Source organism: Vipera berus (assembly GCF_964194415.1).
Source record: "Vipera berus genome assembly, chromosome: 1".
NCBI classification, from domain to species: domain Eukaryota; kingdom Metazoa; phylum Chordata; class Lepidosauria; order Squamata; family Viperidae; genus Vipera; species Vipera berus.
Window position 1 is genome coordinate 320,681,887 of NC_138202.1, and position 18,619 is coordinate 320,700,505.

At 50.7% G+C, this 18,619-nt stretch overlaps 1 protein-coding gene across 2 annotated transcripts in view; it reads right to left on the minus strand.

The window, feature by feature from the left end:
* Positions 1-8,845: 8,845 nt before the first annotated feature.
* The window catches only part of MERTK (MER proto-oncogene, tyrosine kinase), a 95,993-nt gene continuing 86,219 nt past the window's right edge, over positions 8,846-18,619 (minus strand). For both annotated transcript variants that reach the window (XM_081313096.1, XM_081313095.1), the window contains exons 17-19: positions 12,336-12,495; positions 10,993-11,129; positions 8,846-9,537 (exon numbers count right to left, since the gene is read on the minus strand). In XM_081313096.1, the coding sequence (XP_081169222.1) occupies positions 9,036-9,537; positions 10,993-11,129; positions 12,336-12,495 (799 nt within the window). In that variant the 3' untranslated portion in view covers positions 8,846-9,035. The remainder of the gene's footprint in view (positions 9,538-10,992; positions 11,130-12,335; positions 12,496-18,619) is intronic.

An 18,619-nucleotide genomic window follows, 5' to 3' on the forward strand; every position in this document is an offset into this window, starting at 1 on the left:
TCAATGTCAATAAACAGGTAGTCTACCTCCCACCTCTTTTGAAAGCATCTTTTTTCAAAGTCCACTTTCTGTTTGGCCATTTTGGGGGGTTTAAATATCGGCACACATACTGTATCTTCTTCCCTGCAGATGAGACTGGACAGAAAGCTCCAAGTCCCAGGTGCTGTGTGAGGCAAGCAGTTGTGAGCACGCTAGGTATCCACTCTGGTGGTTCAGTAGGATGCTGCGAGTCCAGATGTTTTGAGCAGGTTTAGCAACATCACAGCATCTATGGAGAGAAAGCAAGTGACTGCAGCCCTCTTTGATACAATTGAAATTATATGTTTTATACAAGAGAGATCTTGTATGGATGGAGGAAAAAATCAGCAATCCACCATCACTCCGAAGCTGGTCTAGCAGCCACAAGGACTACTCGGCCTCTCTAGTTAAGCTACCTCCATTTCTGATCAGATTCTGATATTTTCAGGGCTGTCTTCCAGCCTCTGATTGCGGGGGGGGGGGGAATCAAGACACATCCAGCTTTCCTAAATAGGAAACAAGGAACCACTTGCTCCATCTTTTTCCAACAACTATCCTATGTCCATGAAGCCCAGAAACAGAGCTCAAAATACCTGAAATATCCATCCAAAATTTAGCTTTCACAAGCAATGCTGATTAGATTTCTCAGTCTGTCGGTCTGTCCTTTGGGGGAGACCCAAAGCACCCCTCCATTGACTTCAATGCATTTTCCACAAAGCCTCAGAGCATAATGAGGTTTGGGGACCCAGGGGGCAAGGGGATGGTGCTCATGGGGGAGGATGCCCATCAGGTGTTGAGTGCCAGTTGTTTAACATGTGTGGTGTGCCAATGAAGGGTTTTGGGCTTCATGGCACTGGACTGTGGAGCAAGGACTTTCCCTTTGTACTTTTAGTCCAGATCTTTGCTAGTGGGGAATTCTGGGAGTTGAAGTTCAGCCGTCTTAAAGATTGAGAGAGATGGGGCTCAATTGTTGTATGTTTGCTGGGTTTTTAGTTTGTGGGGATGCTTCCGCAGAATGAGATGGTCTTTGGAGCACCCAAAGGAACAGGAGTCCCTCAAGTCTCTCCTGCCTGCATATCCTCCCCTCCCTTCCTAGTTGACAGCACGCAAGGGGTTAAGAGGCCAGAAGGCTGATGTTGCCAGCTCCTGGGCTGTGCCAGAGTATTTATTTATTTATTTAATTGGATTTGTATACCGCCCTTTCCCTTAGGACTCAGGGCGGTTAACAGGGTAATTAAAACAAGAAATACAAAAATTAAAAACAATTAAAAAGATTATAACAGTCCCTGAAAAAGTAAAATCCCCAATTAAAATTAGAATTAAAATTCTCAGCCTGGGCCAGAGAGCTCGAAGAGCCAGGTCTTCAGGTCCCGGCGGAATGAACGGAGATCGGGGGCAGTCCTCAGCTCCATGGGCAGCTGGTTCCAGAGGGCAGGCGCACCCACTGAGAAGGCCCTCCCCCTGGGTGTTACCCGCTGGCAATCTTTTACTGGCGGCACCCTGAGAAGACCCTCCCTGTGGGAGCGCACTGGACGAAGGGAACCTGATGCTGGCAGCAGGTGTTCCCTCAGATATCCCGGACCCAAGCCATTTAGGGCTTTATAGCTCATTACCAGCACCTTGAATCTCACCCGGAGGGCAACCGGAAGCCAATGCAGATCGCGGAGTAGAGGTGTTACATGGGAGTATCGGGAAACCCCCATTGTCACAGCCGTCCACGCTGAAAGAACGACGACAACGTGGTACTGGTGACGATGAGGTTTTCTTTACTTCAGAAAAGCCTAGCAGATACAAAGTCAGCGTTGGGAGCTAGCCGTCCCAACGCGTCTTTTATACATTGGGGGTGATTAGCCCCACCCCTCCCCATGCAAACCAGCATCCGGCTGAGTCTGCTCAAAACCCGCCCCCTTCCCAGCTCTCCGCACGTCACCCCGCCCTTTGTGCCTGAGCTCCCACACAGACTCCAGGTGAGTGTATGCCCTTAACCCCCCTTTCGTGCTCCCCCACCCCTCCTCCGTGCTCCCCTCCACTGTCCAGCGTGTCAGTGTTACAGCCCCCCTAACAGCTCCCCACAACGCCCCGCTACCTGGTCTTCGTTCTGAACCGCCCGATGCCCCCTCTGAGCCGCCCGACGCCCCCGCTGAGGAGCAGGCGGCTGGGTAATCCCAGGACGAGCTGCGGCTGCCAGTCTGACTGCCTATGGGTCCCTTCAGCAGCTTCAGCAGCTCCATCGACACAGACACGCCAGAAAGCCCCGGAACAGCTGCCCATGGTTGCTGGCGGCCGTTTGACTGCTGGATGTGCTGTTCCCGGGTGGCTCCAGCAGGAAGGTTCGGGCGGGCGGTTTGCGCGGCATTTCCCCTGCTCCCCTCGTGATGTCGAGCCCACAGGGCTTGACAGGTGGCCCCTCCTACCAGGGCACCACCTGGAAGGCAAGAGGAAGATGTTACACAGGTACCAATATGGGCGACGGGTTCCATCTGACCCCCCCAGGTTTGTCTGGGAGCCTTCCACACCCCTTCCAATTGCGATATCCACTCCCTGGGTTGGCAGGGAGAGGCCGACCCTTGGCCGTACTCCGGGATGGGGGAGAAGTCATAACCTGACACCACCGTAAAGGGAGGGTAGCCGGTGCTGCTGTGCACTGCATTATTGTGGGCTACCTCCGCAAATGCCAGCAGGTCCGCCCAGTCCGTTTGTTCATAGGAGACATAGCTGCGCAGATACCGCTCCACTGCGGCATTGGCTTGCTCAGCTGCTCCATTTGTGCAGGGATGATACCCAGAACTCAGCCCCTGGGATGATCCAATGAATTGGACGAACTCCCACCAAAACCTAGCCATGAATTGCACCCCCCGGTCCGAGATGATACGCCTGGACACGCCATGTAGGCGGTAGATGTGCGTTATGAACATCCATGCCAGTCGTCGGGCTGTTGGCAATCCGTTGCATGGTACAAAGTGGGCCTGCTTGAAGAATAGGTCTACCACTGTCCATATCACGGTATACCCTCGGCTCTCCGGCAGCTCCACAATAAAATCCATGGCTATGTCCTGCCATGGCCGACAGGGGTCTGCCACCGCTTGTAAAAGACCCGTTAGTTTACAAGGCCGGGGCTTAGTGGTAGCACACGTATGACAGTGGCGCACATAGTCCTCAACGTGACGTCTCATACCCGGCCACCAGAACTGTCGCTGGGTGAGGTGCAGAGTCTTAACGAACCCGAAGTGGCCAGCTTGTTTGGCATCATGGCACCTAAACAGGACATCGGCTCGAAGAGCTTGCGGCACGTACATCCTTCACCGCAATCGCACTGCCCTTAACGGACCTTCTGCAGACCAAACAGCGGCACGTACATCCATTCGGCACCCTCTTTGATGCGCACTCGATAGTACGCCTCCCGCAGGTCCAAGCGAGTGAACACCCTCCCACTGGCTAGATATGATAACATGTCCTTCATCAGAGGCAGTGGGTACAGGTGCTCAACGCACACCGCGTTGACCCCACGATAATCCACACATAGTCGTAGCCCACCGTCCTTCTTTTCTCTGAAGAGAACGGGTGCTGCCATACGTGAGCGGGCGGGCTGGATAAAGCCCCGTGCCAGGTTCTTGTCTATGTAATGCCACAGCTCCAGCATCTCTCGCAGTGCCATGGCGTACATTCGTGGCTTGGGCAACCTGACCCCCGGCTCCAGCTCAATCGCGCAAACCGTGGCCCGATGGGGTGGTAGGAGGTCACACTCTTGTTCACCGAAGACCTCCAGGAGGTCGGCATACTCCGGCAGAACCCGCACCTCCGATCTGGCCCTGCAGCCTTCTTCTGTCCTTCCTGGCTGTCTGTCTTTCCCCACGTGTTCGTGGTCAGGAGGTTGGGGCCCAACCCCAAGTCGAAGGTGTTGGCACCCCCCCTCCCACCAGATGGTTGGGCCCCACTTGTCCAGGAGACCCAGGATCACCTCCTCGGTCATGGAGGGTACCACAATGAACTGTAACCTCTCCCAGTGCTCCCCCACACCCAGGCGTATGGGTTTTGTTACGTGCGTGATGGGCGCTCCCCCCAAGTGGGAGCCATCCACCTGTTGGAAGTGCATAGGGGTTTCCAGTCACACCACCCCAACACCCACCTTGGCCACCACCTCTTGACTGACAAGACACCGTGTGCTACCCGAGTCAATTAAGGCCCTGAATCCCAGTGCCTCACCCATGCTGGGGTTCGTCAGTGTTACTGGGATCGTGAAAGGGCAGATCGGTGCACTTACCATTGGGTCTTCCTCCTGTCCATCACCGTCCCCGTAAACTTCTAGGCCCACGTCCGTTGGCCTCTCAGTCTCCGCTTGGTTGTTTCTCCTGGGCATTGTGTCCAAGGCCTGATGGTTGGCTCGGGATCGCTCCACAAACCGTGGGGAAGTTACACCCCGTGCTGGGGTTGCTCCTGCCACTGCCCGGGGCGCCGGCATTGGAAAGTCAGCTACACGGTGCCCCGGCTGGTCACACCAGAAACAGCGGAGAGCGGCCCGGGGTGGTGGTCCTGTGGGTTTCTGCATCGGCGACGCCGGTTTTTGCCCCTCCCCTTGCGGCTTCTGCGGAGCCTGTTGGGGGTCTGCTGGAGGTTTTGCACGGTGCTGGCAGCCCTGTAGGCCGACGTCCAGCTCAACCACAACCCGGAACCATTCCTGGAGTCTGGGAGGGATGCCGCGGACGATACAGGCCCTCTGGAGGTGGTCGTCCAGCCCAGCCCAGAAATGATGGATCAACATCCGCTCCGGCCACGAGCTAAGTTTGCCTGCCACCTCCCTGAACTCCCGAACAAACTCCGTTGCTGGCCAGCCGTTTTGTTGGAGCCCAACTATCTTGGCTTCAGCCCGCTGTACCCGGGTAACGTCTTCAAAGCGGGCTCGCAATGCCTCGAGGAACAACCCGACATCCCCCAGCTCTCTAGCACGGTCGCTGTACAGGTTAGCGACCCACGCCGCAGCCTCCCCCTGCAGCGCTGTTGTGACCGCCATCACCATTGCCCACTGAGAGGCATACACTGGGCCGTACTTATCCAGATGATGGATCACGTGACCAAGGAAGAGGGCCAGGCAGTCGGGGTGGCCATCGAAAGTCATGGGCAACGGTGGCGGGCCCCACGCTGCTGGTGCTCCCCAGAGCCCTGCCGGAGCACCCAATCCTTGCACTATGGGCCCTGGTTGTGGCCAACCCAGCACTCCTGCCGGTGGCCCCGGGTGTAGCACAGCACCACTGCCCCCCCGTAGCACCCGCCCGTACGGGCCCTTGACCTGGTGCGGCCGCGGGGCCCAGCAACGAAGGTGCAGTCCCCTGCGGGGTGCCGGAACCCTGCAAAGCCCGAAAACGGGGGCTAGCCAGGCGGAAACGGGCCTGGCTCTGCTGCACAGGGCCAGCCCTGTCCTGAGACCAACGGCCAGCATCCGGTTTGGGTTCGATGGGGGTCCATGGCCGAGGCTCCCCGAAACTGTCCCTCAGGACGTCCATAGTACAACTCCCTGGAGCCGTGGAGTAGCTCCACTCCTCCCCTTCTTTGTCGGTAATGCGACGCTCCCTCCACTCCAACAACGGCCCCCTCTGCCTGGGTGGCCGCTCCTGCCCATCTCCAGTTGTCCCAGTACAGAACTGAGCCACCATTCCCCAGTCTTTGCTTGAGCAGTCGGCCCCTGGGTCCCAATGCCTTCAGCCGCTGGGCAAGGGTCCCGGACCTTGGGCTGAACTACCGGTGGGGCCTCTGCCAACTCCCCCATGTCCAGAGGCGCTGTAGCCCCAGCCAGCTCCTCTCCCTCCACAGTAAGCACAGCCCCCTGGGTTCCCTCGGCCATGTCAGTTGCCTCGAAGTCCAGAGCAGAACACAGCAACGAGGAAATGCTGTAAGCAATGCTGACTTACTGTCACAGCCGTCCACGCTGAAAGAACGACGACAACGTGCTACGGGTGACGACGAGGTTTTCTTTACTTCAGAAAAGCCTAGCAGATACAAAGTCAGCGTTGGGAGCTAGCCGTCCCAACGCGTCTTTTATACATTGGGGGTGATTAGCCCCACCCCTCCCCATGCAAACCAGCATCCGGCTGAGTCTGCTCAAAACCCGCCCCCTTCCCAGCTCTCCGCACGTCACCCCGCCCTTTGTGCCTGAGCTCCCACACAGACTCCAGGTGAGTGTATGCCCTTAACCCCCCTTTCGTGCTCCCCCACCCCTCCTCCGTGCTCCCCTCCATCGTCCAGCGTGTCAGTGTTACAGCCCCCCTAACAGCTCCCCACAACGCCCCGCTATCCGGTCTTCGTTCTGAACCGCCTGACGCCCCCTCTGAGCCGCCCGACGCCCCCGCCGAGGAGCAGGCGGCTGGGTAATCCCAGGACGAGCTGCGGCTGCCAGTCTGACTGCCTATGGGTCCCTTCAGCAGCTCCATCGACGCAGACACGCCAGAAAGCCCCGGAACAGCTGCCCGTGGTTGCTGGCGGCCGTTTGACTGCTGGATGTGCTGTTCCCAGGTGGCTCCAGCAGGAAGGTTCAGGCGGGCGGTTTGCGCGGCGTTTCCCCTGCTCCCCTCGTGATGTCGAGCCCACGGGGCTTGACACCCATCACAACTCGCACGGCTGCATTCTGCACCAGCTGAAGCCTCCGAGTGGTCCTCAAGGGCAGCCCCATGTAGAGAGCGTTGCAGTAGTCTAAACAGGAGGTCACGAGTGCATGAGTGTGCGTAGGGCATCTCGGTCCAGGTAGGGACGCAACTGGTGCCCCTGCTCCCCTCGTGATGTCGAGCCCACGGGGCTTGACACCCATCACAACTCGCGCGGCTGCATTCTGCACCAGCTGAAGCCTCCGAGTGGTCCTCAAGGGCAGCCCCATGTAGAGAGCGTTGCAGTAGTCTAAACGGGAGGTCACGAGTGCATGAGTGTGCGTAGGGCATCTCGGTCCAGGTAGGGTCGCAACTGGTGCTCCAGGCGAACCTGGGCAAAAGCCCTCCTGGTCACGGCTCCTATATGGTCTTCAAAATTGAGCCGGGAGTCAAGGAGGACGCCCAAGTTGTGAGCCCTATCAACGGGGGGTAACACCTCACCCCCCATCGTTAAAGGTGGAATGGTCTGGTTAACCCGAGATGCCGATATGCACAGCCACTCAGTCTTGGCAGGATTGAGACGAAGCCTGTTTCTCCCCATCCAGACCTGGACCGCCTCCAGGCAATGGGACATCACGGCGAGGGCATCGCTGGGTTGGTTCGGGGTGGAAAGAAAAAGTTGGGTATCATCAGCGTACTGATGATACCCCACCCCGCAACCACAAATGATCTCACCCAGCGGCTTCATATAGATGTTGAACAGGAGGGGCGAGAGAACCGACCGCTGAGGAACTCCACAAACAAGAGGCCTTGGGGTGGATCTCTGCCCTCCCGTCAACACCGACTGCAAGCGGCCCAGGAGATAGGAGGACAACCACCGTAAAACGGTGCCTCCCACTCCCAACCCCCTGAGACGCCGCAGTAGGATACCATGGTCGATGGTATCAAAAGCCGCTGAGAGATCTAATAGGACTGGGACAGAGGAACAACCCCTGTCCTGAGCCCGCCAGAGATCATTCACCAGCGCGACCAATGCCATCTCCGTGCTGTGTCCTGGCCTGAAACCCGATTGGTACGGGTCCAGATAATCAGTTTCCTCCAGGAACAGAGGAAGCTGATGCACCACCATTTGGTGATGCTCACTGTCTCCAGAGCAGGGAGCAGCTGAGACTCCCTTGCCCAGCAGTGAACCTCAAAGCCTCGACTACCAGAGGGACCCTCGCTATCCCTCTCAGCCATGTAAAGGACCCTCATACGGCGGCACGGATGCCTGGAACCCTGCCCCCTCCAGCCCAGCCCAGCTCTGCTTCCCCCAAAGAAGTGCACGGCTGCGCTTACCTCTTCCTCAAGGCTGCTGCCAGTGCCACCGCGGAGCTACAGTCCCCATGTGCGCAAATGCGCTCTAGGCGAGATGGGCCAATCACAGCTAATGGGATGCCAGGCAGGCTGCAATGGCAGCTTCCTTCAGTTTGGAGGCCTTCCTGGACTACAGGGGAGCAGAGGGGCAACAAGATTGTTGCCAGAGGTGGGAGGGATGGTTTGGCTGCAGGCCCCACATGTGCAAATGCGCTACAGGCGGGACAGGCCGAGCACGGCTTACCATATGCCCAGCAGGCTGCGATGGCAACTTCACCTCTGGGCTCACAACAACCTTCCTGGGTTAGAGGAGGGTGGAGGGGTGGTGGAGCTCCTGTTGCTAGTGCTGCTGCTGCTGCTAAGTGGCGGAGTAGCCCGACTGCTGGGTCCTGAGGTGCGAGAATGCACTGCAGGGGCCAAGTGCAGCTTATTGGACATCCCTGGCCATCACTGCAGGCCAATGAGTGGTCAAGGGGCCAATGAGCTGCAACTGTGTTTGCCTCCTCCTGTGCACAAGCCCAGGGCAAGTGCTTAGCTGGGCTGGCGCCAAGGTGGCGGGGGCTGGACCTTCGTCATTTCCAGGAGAGTTGTGCGAGCCACATCCAATCATATGGCAGGCCATTTGTGGCCTGTGGGCCTTGTGTTTGACGTGTCTGGTTGACAAAAGAGAAAGGGCATATTTTTCAATGAAAAAAGTGGTCAGAAATTATATGTATGTATTGTGTATGTGTGTGTGTGTGTGGGGGGGGTTAATATCTATCCATGTCTACTGTAACATAGAAGTTGTGAAGGAGCCAGAGGATATTCTATTGACAAACCATCCATGAAAGAACCTGTTACAGAAAAGAGACCAAAAAAATTAAAACTTGTGTTCAAAATAAATAAGACAGACCATTACCAAATTTGTTTATTAAAATATAATTTCTATAAAGATACAAATGCTTCCTCTAAAGTTAGCTGCTATACAAAGATGGGAGAGCATGCTACATAGGAACGGCTTTCCGTGATGGGAACGTCCAGTGGCTATCCAGAGCACTTCGAGCTCAGAAGGGTCTCTGAGCTGCAGTTCATAAGAATGCTAGTTTTACTTCACAGCAGAATTTCAGACTCCTCCAAAGAATCATCTGCAAAGAGCAGTTCATTAGTCAATGCGCTTCCTACGGGGAGTGTGCTGGCTTGAGACCACTGCATCCTGTCCTGCAAGTGAGTGATCTGAAGCAATGATATTTCTTCCTCCTCTGTTCTTACCAGACTGGCCTGGTGCTCTCCACTGACTCCACTTAAAATGTATCTATCCCCTGTTTCACTGCTTTCATGGATATCCACAGTGACTACTGTAGGCTCCGGTCTCTGGGAACAAGATTGTATGATTTCATTTGGATCAAGGACTGTGTCTATTTGGGGAAACTCATAATCTTCCATTAGTTCTTTTGCATTCGCTTCCTGCAAGTTTGTGTTAATATAAATTACACTGCTTGGTTCACCCAGAGCAGGTAAGCTTTCCAATATTTTCTCTAGGTGAAGCTTAAGTTCTGAGAAGGTCGGTCGGTCCACAGGATCTGCCCTCCAGCACGAATACATGATTTCATACCTGAAATGGGAAATATGCTATGAGGAAGGAAGCTGGATAATTATTAAGGGGGGGGGAAGGCAGACATTTGTGAATGTCCTATTAAAAGTTGGGTTTGTTAGGGTATCTGAAATGTTAGAAATAGAAAGGTGACAAAGTTAATCCTTTGAGGACAAGTAAACTACCTTTGGGAGTGATGTGTAGCAATTGAATAGATAATTTTGTTTTAATCCATTTCAAACTGAACATGTCACTAGTGACAAACCTGGCTTATTTTGAATCGTAGCTTCTTTGCCTAATTTTAAAAAAATATTAAATTGGTTCAGCATGTTGCAATGAATTACATGTAAGATTGCCTTTAAAAACAATTTGTAAATATGGTTAACCCAAAATATAGCAGCCAGAAATCTATAGGGGCTGAGCACTACAACTGTTATCTACATAAGCTCTAAGTTTTTGGGCCCAATTGAAAGCTGATATTCAAATGATTGGAGGCATCTCTTCCCATATCAGCCTGTTAACCTTACAGTCATAAGCTGGTATCATTGCCAGATGAGTTGAAGCAGGCAACTATGGGAGGAAGAGTTTGATGTCCCATTTGTTGAATGCTCTAGAAAGGTTGGCCTGAGAACATATGTTATCTTTGCAATCTATTCATTTATTTAATTAATTTTATTTATTATTATTTATTTTATTAATTTAATTTGTATACCGCCCTTCTCCAGAAGGACTCAGGGCGGTGAACAGGGCAATACATAAAAACAAGATACAAAAATTAAAAATTATTAAAAAGTAATTAAACAGTGCCCGTAATAATTAATACAGATTAAAAGTTAAAATCCATTTATAAAATCCAACCCCATCCCATCAGGCCAGGCCAGCTTCTTCAAAAAGATGGGTTTTAAGATCGCGCCGGAAGGAGCGGAGATCGGGCGCCATCCGGAGCTCGACCGGAAGATGGTTCCAAAGATCCGGTGCACCCACAGAGAACGCCCTCCCCCTGGGGGCCACCAGTCGGCATTCTTTGACCGGTGGCACCCTGAGGAGGCCCTCTCTGTGGGAGCATACTGGGCGGAGGGAAGTTGACGCCACCCATCTTGCCACAGGCAACTCTATAATACCAGAGCAATGAAGGATTTTGGTTTGTCTTCAAACATCTTTTGTGCTTTTAGAACTTCACTGATTTGTTTTTGCTGTGGATTTTTACTATTGGTGCCCTGAACTAGGTTAAGGTACAACACCCAGGAGAGCCTCCCCTTTAACACAATGGCTGCAATTAGAGATTTTCAGTTTATTTTATCATAGAGCAATTGTTCATAGTCTAAACACATCCGCAAAAACAGCCTATTAAAGCAAAGAAAAACCACTCTTGGTTTACAGATTTCCTAGCTGCAAATATAATAATTACCATAAGCAAGCCATGTATTCAATTGCTACAATTATGCTTTGATATTATCACAATTATAAAATACTTACAAATCATCTAAACAGCCCTCTGGCTGCTTTAGTCTATGCCCATGAAGTAGGTAATCATAGATTTCATGGTTCTGCACTCCTGGGTATGGAGTCATTCCTCGAGTTGCTATCTCCCACATTGTAACACCAAATGCCCACTACAGGGAAAGAAAATAGAGGAACAACTTACTTAAACAGCATTTTAGAAGAACTTAATTTAATGATACCCATAATTGTCTATGCACGCTTTTTGGGGAATAAGTCTCACCAAACATATTGAGATTATTTTTGTCCATTAAAAAATATGCTGCCTTTTCTGATGCATTGCTGAAAATCATATTGGTGATTTTGTACTCCCAGTAATTTCACATGATTGCAAATTACATTTTTTAACTACATAAAAACAGCTGACCAAGACCAAGATATTTAATTTCCAAACCTTAATGTTGTGGATTGTAATTTTAACTCATAATTCTTTGACAAAAAGTATATACTAGAAATAGAATGTTAATATGCAGAAACATACCAATTTAATTTCTGGCATCTGAGACTGAAAATTTTTCAGTTAATGAGGCTTGGAAATAGAGAACCACTGTTAGTTGGAACTGACTGTACTTTGTTTAAAAAGGTAGAGTCGACCTTTTTTTTGAATTACATGTAATTTCTTCTCACAGATATCTAGGCTATGTTTACTATATTTTAAAGGAGTTGATAGGAGTAATTTTGTATATAGCAGACTTGTTCTTTAACCTAACTTTGCTGGTAACTTACACCTACAAAAGCATCAAAAAAAGGATAATTAATAGCTCTAGAACTTGTCTGACATGTTGATAAATATTCTCTCAACAGAGGGAGCTGCACCCCTAGCTTTATTTGACTAATAAGCTTAGGGATAGGATCCCCAATTTTTCTGTACTGTAATTATGTCTTGTAGCTTCATTGTACCTTTTTTTTAAAAAAACAAGGCAAACTAGTTTTAATTATTCAAAAGTAAACTAGTTTGAGCATTTTTTTCTTTAACATTATGTTAAATAACTAATAACTAATCCTGGTTAGAAAACTGAAAATACAGAGTAACAAATAAAATATTTTGTAAAATCTGAAGAAAGTAATGTATAGGGCATAGTTGTCTGCAGAAAGTTTTTGAATAATTTATGTTATTAAAATGAACAGGTCGAATATAAATTTCATAGCAATAAGCCTTTTTTTCTCAATCTAGTTTACTCTGCATAAATACTGCTGTGTGAAAAACAGGCACAATTATATGGTATGTTTCCTATATTATAAGAATTCTGTCAATCCAAATTTCCTCCCATAGCCAGACTTAACTGTTAAACTGGAACACCATCTTCTCATTTACTTACCACATCACTCTTTGTTGTGTAGACTCGATCAGCAAGACTTTCTATAGCAATCCATTTAACAGGCATTTTTGCAATACGCCCTTGCCGGTAATAATCTCCACTGTAAATTTTCTTGGATAAACCAAAGTCTGCTACACACACTGTCATGTCGTCCCGCAACCTGTCCATTAATGTATGTCAGTTAATATGAATTCGTATTATAAGAAAGAGGCTCCTCAAAGATCGAGCATTACTTCATATGTGTGTATGCTTTGGGAAAGAGATGATATGAATCAAAATAATTTTCTTACATAGTCTCTCTGGAGAAAAACTGACTTGATGGCACACAGTCAATTAATGGAGACTCCAGCCAAAAAAATAAATCCAAATTAAAGCTATTTCTGATTCTGACACATATTAAGAATCAAACTAAGGATGATACTGAATGTATTACAACTTTGAAGCATTTTCCCCTTGTTCTTCAGGTAGAGCTTCTAGAATAGCTTAAGGTCAATAAAAACAAAAATTCTTCCACTGTCCTCTACCTCCTAGTTTACCAATGAAAGATAATAACAAAAGGAGAAGGGACTGAGGTCAGCAGAATGTAAAGTTATCTAGTTGTCCTTATAATTATCGGGGAGTCTTAGAGAGTGGTTTTTGCAGTTCCATCCCTTTTATACTTGTTTTTCATTTTGATATGCATGTTATAAAATATGGAGATAATGCCATAAAGAATGGGCATATAATAGGATAAATTTAATTCTTGCCCCTCCTCCTCCTGATAAAAATAGCAGTTTGCAGAACTGCAGTTTGCTTTATCATCCACTATTTGTAACTATGGAAAGTTCTTCAGATTAAAGAAGCAAGTGGTGAGGTTTTTTTTACAAAATTACATGTAGCATGCTTTTCAGTTCTTGCTCACTCTTACATTTAATTGTCACTGTTCTCCTCCATTTTCCATGGAGGGTTATTATGAGAAAAAGCATAGACTGTGGAATACACAACAGAGAAAATGTGAAGGTCTAAATGAGAACAGTTCAATCAATCGGCATCTTAATAACTTTGCTTCAGTCTCCAGAGCCTTACACTTATGGAAAGGAAGGACAGAAGCAGAATCCAAGTCATTTCCTTCCTAAGGTGCAATACTTGAATGGATCACAGAATAACTCATACTTTTAAATGTAAAGTAGAACTAATGCTTCTGATGACGTGGAAACTATAGGCTTTGCTAGCTCATGTCCAGTTTGAAATCATTTTTTTTTCTTTTTATGACCCTGTAATCCCTTTTGTCAGGGTGACTGAACAGCAAATCTGAAATCCTTTTCCCAAATATTACTGCTGTACATTTCATATACAAGCGGCATCTTCTGTGTGTCTTTGATTCTTTCCCTTCAGTCTCTTCTCTAGTTATTTTCTAAGTGGTTATATTTATTAATGCATATTTCCCAAGATTCAGAGAAAAAAGTTTGAGAACATGGTACACTGAGACTAAAGCGCCCCTTCCTTCATTACATCAGAATCCCTGCAATACACTTTCTACATGTTTCATAGAAACAAATGCTTAGAACTATATTTGTGCATCTAGATCAGTATAAAGCTAACGTGCCAGAAAGCTAGGCTCTAAAGTATTTCTTTTCTTTTGCCTAATGCTTTAGTTTTATAAGGAATTCCTCTATCATGAATAAAGTACACTCAGGGATTGGAGTTTGAAGTATAAGAATCTCAACAGAATTACATTGTGTAGTTACTTTACATTAGATTTTCAAACAGCATTCCTACAAAATGCAGCGAATAATCTGAAAAACACTCTTCCTTGATTTCTGATTATTATTTATTATTATTATTATTTATTCAATTTCTATACCGCCCTTCTCCCGAAGGACTCAGGGCGGTTAACAGGGCATATATAAATAACAATACAAAATTAAAAAGAGATTAAACAAATGCCCAATTAAAATACAATAACAGTAAAAACAGTAAAAAACCCATTAAAAAACCCTAATATTCCCCATCAGGCCAGACCAGCTAGTTCAAATAAGTGGGTCTTCAGCCCGCGCCGGAAGGAGCGAAGGTCCAATGCCATCCGGAGCTCAACCGGCAGTTGGTTCCATAGCGCCGGAGCGCCCACAGAGAAGGCCCTCCCCCTGGGGGCCACCAGCCGACATTCCCTGACCGGAGGCACCCTGAGGAGGCCCTCTCTGTGGGCACGCACAGGGCGGAGGGGAGTTGACGCCGGCAGCAGGTGGTCCTCGAGGTATCCCGGACCCATGCCATGTAAGGACTTAAAGATCATAACCAAAACCTTGAACCTCACCCGGAAGACAACTGGTAACCAATGTAGCTCGCGGAGCAAAGGTGTAACATGGGAGTACCGGGAAACTCCCAAGACAACTCTCGCGGCCGCATTCTGTACCAGTTGGAGCCTCCGAGTGGTCTTCAAGGGAAGCCCCATGTAAAGAGCATTGCAGTAGTCCAGGCGAGAGGTCACGAGCGCATGAGTGACCGTACACAGGGCATCCCGGTCCAGATAGGGCCGCAACTGGCGCACCAGGCGAACCTGGGCGAAAGCCCCCCTAGTCACGGCCACTATATGGTCTTCCAGAGTAAGTCGTGAATCTAGGAGGACTCCCAAGTTGCGAGCCCTATCCACGGGGGGTAAGGACTCACCCCCCATAAGAAGAGATGGAATATTTTGAATGACCCGGGATGCCGGAATGCACAGCCACTCAGTCTTGTCAGGGTTGAGTTGAAGTCTGTTCCTCCCCATCCAGGCCCGAACCGCCTCCAGGCAACGGGACATCACATCGAGGGCATCACTGGGGTGGTTTGGGGTTGAAATGAAAAGTTGGGTATCATCGGCATATTGATGATACCCAACTCCAAAACCACGAATGATCTCACCCAGCGGTTTCATGTAGATGTTGAACAGGAGAGGTGAGAGGACCGACCCCTGAGGAACTCCACAAGCGAGAGTCCTAGGGGTCGACCTCTGTCCTCCTGCCAACACCGACTGCAAGCGTCCCAGGAGATAGGAGGAGAACCACTGAAGAACTGTGCCTCCCACTCCCAATCCCCTGAGACGCCGCAGCAGGATACCATGGTCGATGGTATCGAAAGCCGCCGAGAGGTCTAATAGGACAAGGACAGAGGAATGTCCTCTGTCCCGGGCCCTCCAAAGATCATTCACCAGAGCGACCAATGCCGTCTCCGTGCTGTACCCGGGCCTGAAACCCGATTGGAACGGGTCTAGATAATCCGCTTCATCCAGGACCAGGGGAAGCTGATGCGCCACCACACTCTCAACAACCTTCGCAAGAAAGTAAAGGTTGGAGACCGGACGAAAGTTGTTCAAAACAGCTGGGTCCAGAGCAGGCTTCTTGAGGAGAGGTCTCACCACCGCCTCCTTCAAGATGGCGGGGAAATTACCCTCACTCAAGGAAGCAGATATAACTGCCTGGAACCAGCCTCGTGTCCTCTCACGGGCTGCATAAACCAGCCAAGAAGGGCACGGGTCCAATAAACATGTGGTGGAGCTCAGCCTCCCCATAATCCTGTCCACTTCCTCAGGGGTTACAGAATCAAACTCCTCCCAGATAACATCGACAAGACCGCCCGTGTCCTGCTCGTCAGACTCTGCCCAGTTGGAGTCCAGACCGGTCCGAATCCGAGCGATTTTATCCAGCAGATGTTGTCCAAACTCCTCGGCACGACCCTGCAAGGGTTCCTCCCTCACCTCCTGATTAAGGAGGGAGCGGGTCACCCTAAACAGGGTGGCCGGGCGATTATCTGCAGATGCGATGATGGCAGAGAAGTAATTACACCTCGCCGTCCTCATTGCTGCGAGATAAGACCTAATAAAGGTTCTTAGTCGCAACCGGTTGGATTCAGATCGGCTGGACCTCCAACAGCTCTCTAGGCCCCGTTTCCAACGCTTCATCTCCCGGAGCTCCGAGGAGAACCATGGAGTTCGTTGGGATCTCCACCGGGTCAGTGGCCGCAAGGGTACAACTCGGTCAAGTGCCTCAGTGGCCGCCCTTTCCCAGGCTTCCACTAGGGCATCCGCCGAGTTGTGAGCAACGGAGGCAGGTGGGGACCCCAGCACCGCCTGGAATCTATCAGGATCCATTAAGCGTCTGGGGCGGTACCATCTAATTGGCTCCGTACCCCCACGGCGGGGGGTGGCAAAACGGAAGACCAGCTGCAGGAGGTGATGATCGGTCCATGACAGGGGCATAATAAATGGAGAGCCCCCACCAAGATCATCAAACCACCGTCCAGATAAGAAAACCAGGTCAAGGGTGTGGCCTCCCTCATGAGTTGGTTCAGAAATTACCTGCGTCAGGTCCATGGCCGTCATGGAAGCCATGAACTCCCGGGCTAACTCAGATGACCCTCCCAGGGATGGTAGATTGAAGTCACCCAAAACTATGAGTTTGGGGAACTCAATCACCAACCCAGAGAGGACATCGAGTAGCTCAGGCAGGGCTGCCGCTGTGCGACTAGGCGAAAAGTACACCAGCAGCAAGCCCAACTGCGCCCCCGGACCAAACCTCAAAAAGAGAGACTCACACCCGACTATCTGAGGAACGGTGGTCTCCCGCGGACATAAGGTCTCCCTAATAGCTACCGCCACTCCCCCACCCCTACCTTGAGCCTGAGGCCGGTGTAGCACCCAGAAACCTGGTGGGCAGAGATCAACCAAAGGGACCCCACCCTCTGGACCCAACCAGGTCTCTGTGATGCAAGCCAGGTCCGCATGCTCACCCTCAACCAAATCCCGCACAAGGGGAGCTTTATTAATCACGGACCTGGCATTCAGATACACCAGCCAGAGCTCAGGAGGCTGCGCATCCTCGCTCCCGGAACCTCGGGGAAGAAACAGAGGGTCGGAGCGCCTCACCGCTTGTAAATAGCAGAGATGGCCCTCCCGGTGATGATACGGCCCTCTGTACATGCACCTGCTGCCATTCCCCAATGTCGTGGGAATCAGTAGTCCCACGACCCGCTCCTGAGCCCCGGAGGTAACCACACCCCGCTCTCCCCCTACGCGATCAGACCCAGGCCTGGCCTGAACCACGGTTGAATGACCACCACCCATAGTCAAACAGCCACCACCCACTCCCACCTCTCTCCCTAACCCCATAAAAAATTTCACTAAAAAGTTAACCAGGGGCCTCCTATTAAATTTATATTGAAGGCCCCTGCCCCTGCCCGGCCATCTCTCAGGGTCCCAATAATTGGGCCCTTCATCGAGACTGGGGGCGGCAAAGAAGGGATATCCTATCCGCGGTGTTCCCCCGTCCTCCCCTCGGCTTACCAGGGTGCAACCGGTGAAATGCCCGCACCAACCGAGGAGCATGAACATCTGCATCCCCCACCCACGTCGCCTCCTCCACAGGATATCCCTTCCACCTGATTAGGTACTGGACGCCCCCCCTACGAACCCTGGAGTCAAGGATCTCCTGGACCTCATAATGGTCGCCATGGGTGGGCCCAGGCCCACCCTCCCCTACTGCCGTTGCGCCTGAGGTGGCAGGCTTCAGTAGGCTACTGTGGAACACTGGGTGAAGTTTGCCTAGGATCTTCGGTAGTCGTAGCCGTACTGTTACGGGATTAATTACCTGTACCACCCGGAATGGTCCGATGTATTTGGGCCCTAGCTTTTTACAGGGAACCTGGCCATGTAGATACTTAGTAGACAGGTAGACCAGGTCCCCCACCTTCGGGACTGCGAACGCTCTTCGCTTCTTATCGGCCTGCTCCTTATTCGTTATCGCAGCCCGCTCCAGCGCTTTTTTCACTGCACCCCAGGCCCCCTCAATCTGCCTCATCCATTCCTGTGGCTGACAGGGATCCTCGTGCCCCGGGCTGCATTCGGGGATGGGGACAAAATCATTACCCATAACCACTTTGAAGGGGGAAAACCCCGTACTGCTATGTACAGCGTTGTTATACGCTACTTCCGCAAACGCTAAAAGATCCACCCAGTTGGTTTGCTGGTACGATACGTAGCAACGTAGATACCGCTCAACGGCGGCATTGGCTCGTTCGGCTGCGCCATTGGTGCTAGGGTGGTACGCCGTACTGAGTCCTTGGGTTGACCCGATGAATCTAACAAACTCTTTCCAGAAACGCGCCGTGAACTGTACTCCCCTGTCCGAAATGATACGGCGTGGTACCCCATGTAGACGGTAGACGTGAGTTACAAAGAGCCAAGCCAACCGACGTGCTGAGGGCAACCCTTTACAGGGAATAAAGTGGGCCTGCTTGGAAAATAAGTCCACCACTGTCCAAATAACATTATG